The 12,442-nt window shown below is 45.6% G+C and overlaps 2 protein-coding genes across 2 annotated transcripts; one reads left to right on the top strand and one right to left on the bottom strand.

The window, feature by feature from the left end:
• Positions 1 to 774: 774 nt before the first annotated feature.
• Positions 775 to 3,858, bottom strand: PSMB5 (proteasome 20S subunit beta 5). Its single transcript, XM_033925661.1, has 3 exons — positions 3,626 to 3,858; positions 2,201 to 2,507; positions 775 to 1,200 (listed from the first exon to the last, which is right to left on the bottom strand). Exons 1-3 carry the CDS (start codon positions 3,815 to 3,817, stop codon positions 914 to 916), a joined length of 786 nt encoding a protein of 261 aa, XP_033781552.1. The 5' UTR covers positions 3,818 to 3,858; the 3' UTR covers positions 775 to 913.
• A 6,323-nt stretch (positions 3,859 to 10,181) lies between these two features.
• PSMB11 (proteasome subunit beta 11) lies at positions 10,182 to 11,009 on the top strand. Its single transcript, XM_033924661.1, has one exon. The coding sequence runs from the start codon at positions 10,182 to 10,184 to the stop codon at positions 11,007 to 11,009; it is 828 nt and encodes a 275-aa protein (XP_033780552.1).
• Positions 11,010 to 12,442: the final 1,433 nt, after the last annotated feature.

Raw genomic sequence — 12,442 nt, 5'->3', positions numbered from 1 at the left:
CTTTTTTCCTACTATGCAACCCAGCATCCTTCTAGCTTTCGCCGTCACCTTTTCAACCTGTTTGGCCACCTTAACATTATCACATACAATCACTCCTTCCCTTCCCCAACCTTTTTATTTTTATTGTAACCTCCCCTTTCTTTATCCCCCTTGTACCCATTTCGGTTTGTATATTGGTTGAACTTATGTTTTTGTTTACTGCCTCCCTTATGTCTTTTTAATTTTCTTTTAATAATTATATTATTCTTGTAAATCGCTTAGACTAACTGTGGCTGTATTTGCGGCATATCAAATAAATTGAAACTTACAGGAGAGTGTGGCGCAGTGATTAGAGCTACGGCCTCAGCACCCTGAGGCTGTGGGTTCAAGCCCTGTGCTGCTCCTTGTGACCCTGGGCAAGTCACTTAATCCTCCACTGCCCCAGGTACATTAGACAGATTGTGGGCCTGCCACGACAGACAGGAAAAATGCTCGAGTACCTGGATGTAAACTGCTTTGAGTGTGGTTGTAAAACTATAAAAAGGCGGTATACACAAGTCCTATTATGTGCAACACAGAGAACAGAATAAATACTCCAGGCTATTTCTCTTCACCAATACCAAAAAAAAAAAAAACCTCTAGAACACAGTAATATGAAACTGAAAAATTCTTAAGTAAGGGACTCACAGATGCCCACGCACCACCCAAAGGGATCTTTCTTATACAGAGACTTTAATAACAGATTGTAAGCTTCCTCTTCCATTGTCACTCTGCAATAAATGACTGAAAACATGATGAAGGGAAAACACCAAATTTTGTCTTTATGTCGTAAATGGCAGTAACAAAGAACACCCCTCTTCCCCCCAAACAAATCCCCTAATTGCAGGAGCTGGCATTTTCAGACTCTCTCACATACTGTTGGCCTGGAGATGCCTCAGATATCTGCCTCTAGGTATTTGGCGTGCAGGTCTGACACGTCATCTTGGGAGATCCGCACCCAGCCATCCTCACGCACATGGTAAAGGCTGACCACGCCACCAGAATAAGCATCCCTGTATGTGGCCTGGTAGATAGCTCTCCGTGCAAGCTCCAGGGCAACCTGCGCTGACATTTCTTCTACATACCCTCTATCCAGTACACCATAGGCATACATGGAACCAGAGCCCACTGAGAAAAGTGAACCAGAAACGCGGTTCCCTTCGCTGTCCACATAGTACAAACCTGCCAAGGGAGAAGAAGTAGTGTCAGTTACCCCTCGTTCCAGCTCAACCAAATACTGTGCCAACCATACAATCCCTGCACTTGTTATGCAGTCAGAGGTCAGCCAATCATAATGCAGACTCCACAATCAAGCCGTCATGATGCAATGACAGGCTAGCAGCACCTCCTCAAACCCAAGATTCTGGACAAACTCTGTGCCTGCACTATCTAGTTATCAGGAACCCATCATACCTAGCTTCTCTCTCATCTTGCTCTTAGGTTCAGCGCACACTCACCACTGTCCAAGAAGCTACTACTATTAATTATTTCTATAGCATTACCAGACGTATGCAGTGCTGCACAGTCACAAAGAAGAAACAGAAAAGAGCTTCCAATCTAAACAGCCAAGAGAGACAAACAGGATGTCATGGATACAGTTAAGGGGAACGGGTCAGAGGGGTGTAGAGTTATATAGATCAAAGGCTATATCAAAAAGGTGGGTTTTCAATCTGCTTTTAAACAAGGGAAGGGAAAGCGGACAAACTCGGGTAATTCCAGGCATAGTGGGCAGCTCGATGAAAGGAATGAAGTCTGGAATTGGCAGTGGAGGAGAAGGGTAACACTAAGAGCAGCTTATCTGAGGAACAGAGTTCTCTGGGCGGTGTATAAAGAGAGAGAAGAGAGATATTGAGGGGCAGCAGAATGAACACACTTGTAGGTCAGCAATAAGATCTTGAACAGTATGCGAACGCGGATAGGGAACCAGTTAAGTGATTTAAGGAGAGGGTGACATGAGTATAGCAAGGTTGGAAAAAGATGAGTCGTGCAGCACAGTTGCATAAGTCTGCTCTCTTTAGTACCTTTTTGTATTTTCTAACCTAGCTTGGGTACTAATTTTCATTTTGGAACGCCATGCATTGATTAGCTAACTTTGCTCTCTACTACCTGGACAAATCCCCCCCCCCCCCTCCAATTCTCCTTACCTCTGCAACACCTATAGCCTAAGAACCCCAGAACTCACCAGGACCCCTCTTGTCCCAGCCGCAGATCATGGTGCCCATGGAAAGCCCCATGCCTTTGTACTGATATACCATGTTGGCTAGAAGCTTAGAGGCAGCAGCCACTGATATCCGCTCCTTGTTGCGCAGTTCGTAGATGCGACACTGCCGTGCCAACAGCCGCTCCCAGAAAGAGCAGTCAGCGGCACCCCCAGCCATTGTGCCCAGCAGATATGGATTGATCTCGATCACCTTCTTCACTGTTTGGGAGGCAATGTAGCAGCCAGCTGTGGCCCGTGAATCCACTGCCACAATTACTCCATGGCGGAACTAAGTGAAACCAAAAAGGAAAAAGGTGAGGGGGAGGAAACGGGGATCTCAAGCAGGACTTCCTTTACACTTAGGTAGACAAGTATAAACACAATGTACAATGTATTTTCACAATATAACCTTTAAGACTAGAGTAGTAATACAATCAGTGTTTCTATTGTTAAGTCAGTAGACTGTGCATATTAATGTGATATATAGCTATACATACATCGTCATCTATATATGACATAATAAAATATTTCAGGGGTCCATCACAGCCCCATTGTTACATGTGTGTGTATTTTGTTACTACCTGTGCGGTATATGTTGTATTGGGGCAATGTGAGGGACTGGGTAAAAGGCAGACCCTCTAGATTCCAGCTTAAATTGGATTTAAGGATCAGGGGATCCAGAGAACACGGCTTTGTAATTGCTGGATTCTCCCAATGGAAATTACAGGATCCGGGAGATCGAAACCCTTTTCTTATCTGCTATCTTCCAGATCCCCCCTAATTCTAAGCTTTCCGCTCTGAAAACCACTGGGGGATCAGGAGGATACCTTGGCAAACTGCAGCCAGAAAAGAAAGGGAACCAGATCCTACCTGGAAGATCCAGAGTAGAGAATGACTTGGGGACAAATTTTTTCCTGTCCCGTCCCTGCAAGCTCAGTCCTCATCTGCACAAGCCTCAAACACTTTAAAATTATAAATGTTTGAAGCTTGTGTGGTTAAGATAAGAGCTTACAAGAATGGGGAAGTGACAGCGACAAAGTGGACAGGGAAAAAATTGTCCCCGTCTTGATCAGGACAGCCAAGATTCTCTGAATTCCCTTGATCTTTCCAACGGGAGGATCCGGCAGCCTAAAAGACATCCTCTGGATCCTCCAATGCACAAGATCCAGAGCAGAGCCTCCCACTAGGGTCACAAATCTTGCTTTTGGGGGGTCACCAACACCACTAGGTGGACTCTCAGGAGGAGGGGGGGGGTCACAACCACAAAATAATGGGGAGGCAGTGAACCCAGAGGATCCGGCTTTTACCCTTTCCCACGTTTCAAACGAAAGCTGGCGTTTATCAAGTCATTTCTTTAGCAACAGCGCGCGCAGCTTCTGCCAACGCGCGTAGAACGAACGTGGCTACCTTGAAGGCCAGGGTGGTGGTCCCGTGGAGAAACTCGATGCCGGCCTCCTCGCTCCATTCCTCCCCCACCGGCGCCGCGAAGCTCAGTCGCTCCGCGTCGAAGGCCAAGCCGCCGGGCTCCCGCACTTCCTCCTGCCGGTGCCGCGCGCCCAAGGCCGCGCAATCGGACCGCAACACGCTCGCCAACGCCATGTCAACTCCGGGCAACCCGAAGGGCCGCCCACGCTAACGCCGTTATATAAACGCGCGGCGGCCATCTTGACTTGGGGCAAGTGACTCAGCTTTCCTCGCCGTCTACCGTCGAGTTGACAGCCGCCATTTTACTTACGGGTAAACGCAGCCAACTGTCATAAGTGAGGGCGGCGCACACCTTCGCCATCTTGAATATGGGCGGAGAAGCTTGTGTCCTGGTTACGATATCCTATAACTGAGGTATTTAAATTGTATAAAATGTATTTTAAAAGCCACCATTTTGGAAAAGGGCAAAGAACGCCCTGAGTCATGGTTACTGTTGCTAAGGCTGCTGTTCTTCTTGCAGGCCTAGTCATATCCATCTGTCTGGTCAAAGGAGAATTCTTGTTTTTAAGTTAACAGTGAATATAGTTTTGTTTATCAATATTTCAGACTATAGATCTTCTAGACGAGCCCTTCAGGAAAAAGTAGTATAGTAGTGATCATCCAATGGGACTGACTGACAATTGTTGGATAATCAAAAAGTTGGATAATACTAAACAAGTGGATGAGGGCTAGAATAGTACTGTATAGTAGTGATTCCTGGTGTGGCAAATGTGATGAAGCCCATAGAATTGTATGTAGGGTTACCAGACGTCCAGATTTATCTGGACATGGCCTCTTTTTAGGGGGTATGTCCAGGCGTCTGGATGGCTTTTCAAAACCCAAAGAAGGACATGGTGCTACTTGAAAGGGTCCAGAGAAGAGCGACTAAGATGGTTAAGGGACTGGAGGAGTTGCCGTACAGCGAAAGAGGAGATTGAGAGGGGACATGATTGAAACATTCAAGGTACTGAAGGGAATAGACTTAGTAGATAAGGACAGGTTGTTCACCCTCTCCAAGGTAGGGAGAACGAGAGGGCACTCTCTAAAGTTGAAAGGGGATAGATTCCGTACAAACGTAAGGAAGTTCTTCTTCACCCAGACTGTCCCAGAGAGTGATAGAAAGCTGGAACGCCCTTCCAGAGGCTGTTATAGGGGAAAACACCCTCCAAGGATTCAAGACAAAGTTAGACAAGTTTCTGTTGAACAAGAACGTGCGCTGGTAGGGCTAGTCTCAGTTAGGGCACTGGTCTTTGACCTAAGGGCCGCCGCATGAGCGGACTGCTGGGCACGATGGACCACCGGTCTGACCCAGCAGTGGCAATTCTTATGTTCTTATGGCACTTTATCCAGGTTTTGAAAAGCAGATTGTGTCGGGAGGTGCATAAGCGGATGCCTTCTTGACTGAGCCGAGAAGGCTGAGGGGGGCGGGGTGTGGGTGTAACAGGGCAGTGTTGAGGTGGGTCTATGGGTCCGGATTTTACATACGTAAAATCTGGTAACCCTAATTGAATGGACTTCATCGCTTTTTCTGTGTGGTACTTGCTACCATGGCTTTGTAAAAGGAACCCTTAATGTGCCCAAGATTCTTACCTAGCACTGCTGCCTTTTCCCTGTAACTTCATCAAGTGTTCCCTAGTCTTTGTAATCTTTGATGGAGTGAAAAATTGATCCACTTGTACCCGTTTTACTCTACTCAGGATTTTGTAAACTTCAATCATATCTCCCCTCAGCCGTCTCTTTTCCAAGCTGAAGAGCCCTAATCTTTTAGTCTTTCCTCATACGAGAGGAGTTCCATCCCCTTTACCATCTTGGTCGCTCTTCTTTGAACCTTTTCTAGTGCCGCTATATCTTTCTTGAGATAAGAGACCAGAACTGACCGCAATACTCCAGGTAAGGTCGCACCAGGGAGTGATATAGAGGCATTATAACGTTCTTAGGCTTATTAACCATCCCTTTTTTAAATATTTCCTAGCATCTTGTTTGCTTTTTTGGCCGACACTGCACATTGGGCGGAAGATTTAATCGTATTCTCTACAGATACCCTGATTTTTTTCTTGGGCGCTAACCCCCCAAGGTTCTAATCCCTAGCTCTATCACTGACTGTGTATGTGACTTTGGAGGCGTCAATTTATTTCACTAAGAACATAAGAATTGCTGGGTCAGACCAGTGGTCCATCATGCCCTGCAGACCGCTCATGTGGCGGCCCTTAGGTCAAAGACCAGTGCCCTAACTGATACTTACCTGCGTATGTTCTGGCTCAGGAGGAACTTGTCTAACTTTGTTTTGAATCCCTAGAAGTTGTTTTCTGGAACAGCGTTCCAGTTTTCTACCACTCTCTGGGTGAAGAAGAACTTTCTTACATTTATACGGAATCTATCCCCTTTTAACTTTAGAGAGCGCCCTTTCGTTCTCCCTACCTTGGAGAGGGTGAACAACCTGTTTTTATCTACTAAGTCTATTCCCTTCATTATCTTGAATGTTTCGATCACGTCCCATCTCAGTCTCCTCTTTTCAAGGGAGAAGAGGCCTAGTTTCTCTAATCTCTCACTGTATGGCAACTCCTCCAGCCCCTTAACCATTTTAGTCACGCTTCTCTGGACCCTTTCGAGTAGCACTATGTCCTTCTTCATGTACGGCAACCAGTGCTGGCAGTACTCCAGGTGAGGGCGCACCATGGCCCGGTACAGCGGCATGATAACCTTCTCCGATCTATTCGTGATCCCCTTCTTAATCATTCCTAGCATTCTGTTCGCCCTTTTCGCCGCCGCCACCACACATTGCGCAGACGGCTTCATCCACTGGTTGACCAGTACTCCCAACTCTCTTTCCTGCGGGGGTCTCCAAGTACTGCACCAGACATCCTGTATTCGTGTATAAGGTTTTTCTTACTGACATGCATCACTTTACACTTATCCATGTTAAACCTCATTTACCATGTCATGGCCCATTTCTCGAGCGTGTTTATGTCACGTTGCAGGTCTTCGCAATCCTGCGTCTTCACTACTCTGAATAACTTCGTATCGTCTGCAAATTTAATCACCTCACTCGTCGTACCAATTTTCAGGTCGTTTATAAATATGTTGAAGAGTACGGGTCCAAGCACCGAACCCTGCGGCACTCCACTCGTGACGCTTTTCTAGTCCGAGTATTGTCCATTTACCCCCACTCTCTGTTTCCTATCCCCCAGCCAGTTTTTTATCCACGTGAGTACATCACCCTCGATTTCATGGCTCACAATTTTTCAAAGTACTGTAGTTGTTCATGCGGAACCTTGTCGAATCTTCTGAAAATCCAGATATACAATGTCGACTGGGTCTCCCTTGTCTATCTGTCTGTTTACTCCCTCAAAGAAGTGTAGTTCTAATCCCTATCTCTGTCACTGACTCCTTATGCATTCCTGAAGAAGTCACTTTATTTTTCTGTGTCTCAGATTACCTTAGCATGTGCAATGGTGAGAGTCCTCACCATTCCTTGGATGCTCTGTGTATCCCCCTCCTTGCTTTTCCATCTCTACTGAGTTTGTGTGAAGAGCTCCTTCTACTGTGTCGGTCTGTGGAGCTGCGCAGTGGACATGGACATTCTCTGTGAAACACACAGAGTGCTTGACTTCTGAGCTCATCCAAGCTGCGTCCCGAAGCTGAAATTGCAGTGAGGGGTAAAGAGGAGCAAAGGTGCTGTGTTATTAGAGCCTTCTAAGAGTTTGGGATTGTGGAGAAAATACTTCCCCTCCTCCAGGCTAGTAATCTTTCTTTTAGAAACGGGAGCAGGGAAGGTTTCTTTCCTCTCTTCATTAGGGGAAATGCAAGATGAGAGAGAGGGGGCAGAGTAAAATTGGCACAGCCATTAAACAAGTCTAGGTTACCTGGGACAGCAGCTTCTAGAGAGCAGCAAAGAAAGGCTTGCTTTCAGAGCAAAAGTTTCAAGTTTTATTTAAAATTTGATACACATGCTTATCAAATATTTCTAAGCAAATTACAATTCTAAAATGGGAGGACAATAACATACATGGCAATTTTGAACAGATGTACAATACTAGACTGGTACAAGATGGGAAGGGAAAAGAACTGCAATGGCGATAGCACAAGAGAAACATATAGGGTTGGAACAACAAGGAGGGGTAAGAGTGAAAATAGAAGTGTGGGTATAGACTGTCAGAAAATATAAAACAATACGATTATGTCTTGATCCTTAAGCCTAGGTTTCGAAGGCATCCCTATTAATTAAACTTTTGAGGGAACCTTTGAATCTATCCAGTGCTGTTTCTTTTCTCAGGTAGGCTGGTAGGGCGTTCCCAAAGTTGGGGAGCTGTAACCAAGAAGATGGCAGCATGCCTTTGTACTAATGATGTTCAAGGATTTGATCTTAATATGCTGGAAGGGGTGTAGGGTATAAGAAGTTGATCAAGAAATACAGGCGATACCCGTTGGGGCTGGAGTGGGGGGTTAGTCCCTTCTACACTGGATTCCATACAAGATGAACCACTGTTTCCTGTGGGATGGGAGAGTTGATCTTTTGAGAGGTAAGAGCAGTCCGGTTTGTTTACATTTTGAGATGCTCTTAATAGGGGGGTCCTGGTGTCTTTTGAGGCCTTTCAGAAGAATTGTGCTCTTCCTCTGGGGGATTATTTGACTTACTTCCAGATTTGTCATTTTATACGCTTTAGGGGTTGGGATAAGGGGCCTCCATTGTCTATTGAATATTTGGAACGTTTGTGGATCACGTTTCGGACCTTACCTAAATCTATATCGGTTCTTTACCAACATTATAGAGGTTCTACTCCTTTTCGCCCCACCTATAAAAAGGCATGGGAAATGGATTTGGGGTATATTTTTACGGATTGGGAGCGATCCCAGGTATGCATTGAAGTGGGTAAGGCTTCCTCCTGTATTCAGGAAAATGCATACAAAGTGTTCACTAGGTGGTACTTTACACTGACTTGCACGTTTGCACAAGATGTATCCTGGGGCCTCTAATACCTGTTGGCTTTGTGGGAGGAAGACTGGTACATTTTTGCATATTTGGTGGGAATGTACAGTATTGAAACTTTTTGGAAAAAGGTGGTGGGGGGTTTGTCTCAGCTGTTGCAGATTCTTCTAACTTTTACTCCACAGGGTTGTTTGTTGGGACTTTATAATGTGTGCCCGCATACCTGGCAGACTAAGCTCCTTCGCTGGGAATTGGCAGCGGCTAAATGCCTGGTTGCTACTCATTGGAAACAGGCAGAACCGCCTTCCTTACTGAACGGAAAATGAAGCTTTGAGTGCCATGGAACTTTCAATAGCAAAGAGTCATGGCTATTATGCTTCTTACACTCAGACTTGGTCTCTAATTATGGATAAAGTGAATTTGCTGAATTAAGTTTACCGGGGGGGGGGGGGGGGGGGGGGGGGTTGAGAAGGTAGGGTGGCTTCATGAAGAAACAAGAGGGGGCTACTCGTAAGAGTGGTATTGTTATGTGGGGTTTTGGGATAGGCTGTTGTGGCTTGGATATCAGGGCACTGGCGGTGCTCAGGGGGATGCTTTTTGATTTGCATTGTTTAGACAGTTGTTGTTTGGTTATTTCCTTGTGTATTTTATATTGTACTGATATCCCTTTCTTTCTGCGATGTTATGTAATTTTCTAAAACTTTAATAAAAATGTAAAAATATTTTAAAAAATAAATAAATAAAGACAGGTGATTTTGATAGTCGAATTATGAAAATTATAAGAGCTATTTTATAAGTAATTCTATATGAGATTGGAAGCCAGTGGGCATTCTTCAAAAGGGGTGTAACGTGGTCAAACTTTCTTGAATTTGTAATAACTTTTATCACCGTATTTGGAATTATTTGTAACCGTCTCAGTCCTTTTTGCGAAATGCCTTTGTATAATGAATTGCAAAGGGGAGGTCCAAACCCATACTTTTGTAGAAGGTTTGTGTGGTGATCGTGATTATTCAGTTTAATTAACAAAATCTTAGGAGACCCAGGCTAGGGGCACGAAAGTTAATGGGGAAAGGGTTTACCCCTCTGAGTCAGAGCAAAGCAGGATGCAGGAGAGAGATAAGACTAAGTTACAGAGAGCACTGGGGAGAGAAAGAGATGGATGATGGGGCTTCAGAGAGCAGTGGTGAGAGACCAATTAAAACAAAAAGAGAGATACACAGACCAAGAGAGTTAATGGAGACAGAGACACACGCGGAGAAAGAGAGAAAGCAATGTGGAGCTGTAGAAAAAAAAACAGAGATGGGTGAGGTTACAGAGTGTCACTGATCCATAGTCAGTTGGGATTATTTTCAATGTATTACAGTGCCTGGGTAGCGTCTGTCAGATACAACCATTCACAGCATCCTTGATGCCTTCAGTTTAGCATCAGTCCTGCTTGGCTGTGGAGACATGGGGTGGGGCACTGAGTGTGAGATGGATGTGGGGAATGTCATGATATAAAACCCTTCTGCTTCCCTGTGGTGTCACTCCTTTCCCTGTGGCAAGTTGGAAAAGACCCGATTGCAGACAGCCATGGCCCTGGAGCAAGTTTGCGGTTCTGATTTTGCACTAAGGAAGCATTATATAGAACCTGTGTCTCTGGGTGCCTACAGCACAGGTGCAGTACCACCCGGCCAGGATACAGAGACCTTCATAGCCCAGTTATGTCGTGGCAAAGGCAGTGGGGTTGCCCTGCAACTAGCACATGGTACCACCACCCTGGCTTTCAAGTTCCAGGGCGGTATAATTGCAGCAGCGGACACCCGTTCCTCCTGTGGCTCATACATCTCCAGCCCTGACTCGCAGAAGGTCATCCCTATCCATAGCCATCTCGTGGGCACCACATCTGGCACAGCTGCAGACTGTGCTACCTGGGAGCGCCTGTTGGCACGGGATTTCCGGCTTTACGAGCTGCGCCATGGTCGTAGATTGAGTGTAGCAGGGGCTGCCAAACTCCTCTCCAGTGCACTATACTGCTACAAGAGTCTGGGGCTGTGTGTGGCGACTCTTCTCTGTGGCTGGGACCACACGGGCCCTGCCCTTTTCTATGTGTACAGCGACGGAACACGACTTCCTGGGGATATGTTCTCAGTGGGCTCAGGATCACCATATGCCTACAGTGTTCTGGATGAGGGCTACAGGTATGAGATGAGCACAACAGAGGCTTATGCGTTGGCGTGCCGTGCCGTCTGCCATGCTACTCACCGCGACGCCTACTCCGGAGGCCATGTAGACCTCTTCCACGTGCAGGAGAGTGGCTGGAAGCTGGTATCACGGAAAGACGTCTTTCCATTCTATTATGATCTCCAGTCAAGGCAAAAGAATGTGGAGGAGGGTGAGGAAGGAGCCAGCGCCCTATGAGGGCCAGAGAGGGAAATGAACAAAGCTTTTTGTACCCATCATGCTTCAGCGCTTACTGCAGATTCACTCAGACTAGAAGATGAACAGCCTGTTGGAGATTAGCCCAGTTGTCCAAGAGCCACTTATATTGTCTAGAAATGTTGTCTTCCATAGCAGATGCCCTGCCTTGGCTCTGGACTGCTCCATTTTACACACTGTCCTATGTCTGGCATTTATGGAGCACGTCATGAGACTCTGTGTATTCAGGAAACTACCACCAGTCCTCCGTTATCTGTGCTCAGGGGAGATTTGATAGAGGTCTATAAAATACTGAGTGGAGTAGAAAGGGTAGATGTGAATCACTTGTTTACTGTTTCCAAAAATACTAGGACTAGAAGGTATATGATGAAGCTAATAAGTAGTAGATTTAAAACAAACTGGAGAAAATATTTCTTTACTCAACGTGTAATTAAACTGTAGAATTTGCTGCTGGAGAATGTGGGGAAATCAGTTCGCTTAGCGGGGTTTTAAAAAGGTTTGGATAATTCTCTAAAAGAGAAGTCCATAGGCCATTATTAAGATGGTCTTGGACAAATCCATGGCTTCTCCTTAGGATAAACAGCATAAACTCTGTTTTACTCCTTGTGATCTTGCCAGGTACCGGTTGACCTGGGTTGGCCACTGTTAGAAACAGGATACTATGCTTGAGGGACCTTCCGTCTGTCCCAGTATCGCAACTCTTATGTTCTTAAGTGTGTGTTGGAGAGGAGGTTATTGTGTTTCTAGTTCTAGTGGCTGGAATTAAAGATCCTCTGAATATATCTGCAAACTAAGGATAAAGCTCGGGCTCTCCTCACTGTTTATTTTCCAGATGTTTAGTTGGAGAGTAGAGGGGATGTATGTTTTGCTGTCTTTCTTAAGACTAGAATAAGCATGTGTCTGTATATATAAAATTGGCGTCTCCTAAGACAACTTGAAATACATTTTGTTGTTTAGAAATTCATCAGGAGCTGACGGCGGTTGTCTCTTTGCTATCTCTTTCTGTCTCCTTCCATTAATGTTTACAGAAAAACTTAAGGGAAAGTGTTTGTTACCGGAGACGCAATGACGAGGAAAGTAAACCTTATCAGAGAAGGGCTGCCTGTCAACTCCAGGCTCCTATCTGTAACTGGTGCTCTTACCCTGAAATTCACTCCATCACCATGGACACAGTTTGGTTTGTGCACACCTCCACCTGTTGCCAGCTTTCCTCCATCATTGCCTCCGACTCTCCTACAGTTCAAACTCCTCTTACTGACCTACAAGTGTATTTACTCTTCGCCTCCTCAATATCTCTCTTCTCTTATCTCTCCCTATACTCAACCCTGAGAACTCCATTCATCTTGTCTGTTCTCTTCTCCTCTACTGCCAACTGGAAGCCCTGAATATGTATTCCCTAGAGGAAAAGAGGGACA

The sequence above is a fragment of the Geotrypetes seraphini genome, chromosome 16, assembly GCF_902459505.1.
Source record: "Geotrypetes seraphini chromosome 16, aGeoSer1.1, whole genome shotgun sequence".
NCBI lineage: Eukaryota > Metazoa > Chordata > Amphibia > Gymnophiona > Dermophiidae > Geotrypetes > Geotrypetes seraphini.
Note: the sequence above shows the minus strand (reverse complement) of the source record. Positions and strands in the feature narration are given on the sequence as shown.

Bases quoted from the DNA above. Each gene is read 5' to 3' on its own strand.
- PSMB5 (XM_033925661.1), bottom strand. From the start codon at position 3,817: ATGGCGTTGGCGAGCGTGTTGCGGTCCGATTGCGCGGCCTTGGGCGCG. The intron at 2,508-3,625 runs GTAGCCACGTTC...GGTTTCACTTAG, and splicing joins CCACCACCCTGGCCTTCAAG to TTCCGCCATGGAGTAATTGT. The intron at 1,201-2,200 runs GTGAGTTCTGGG...CTCCCTTGGCAG, and splicing joins CTGGGACAAGAGGGGTCCTG to GTTTGTACTATGTGGACAGC.
- PSMB11 (XM_033924661.1), top strand. From the start codon at position 10,182: ATGGCCCTGGAGCAAGTTTGCGGTTCTGATTTTGCACTAAGGAAGCAT.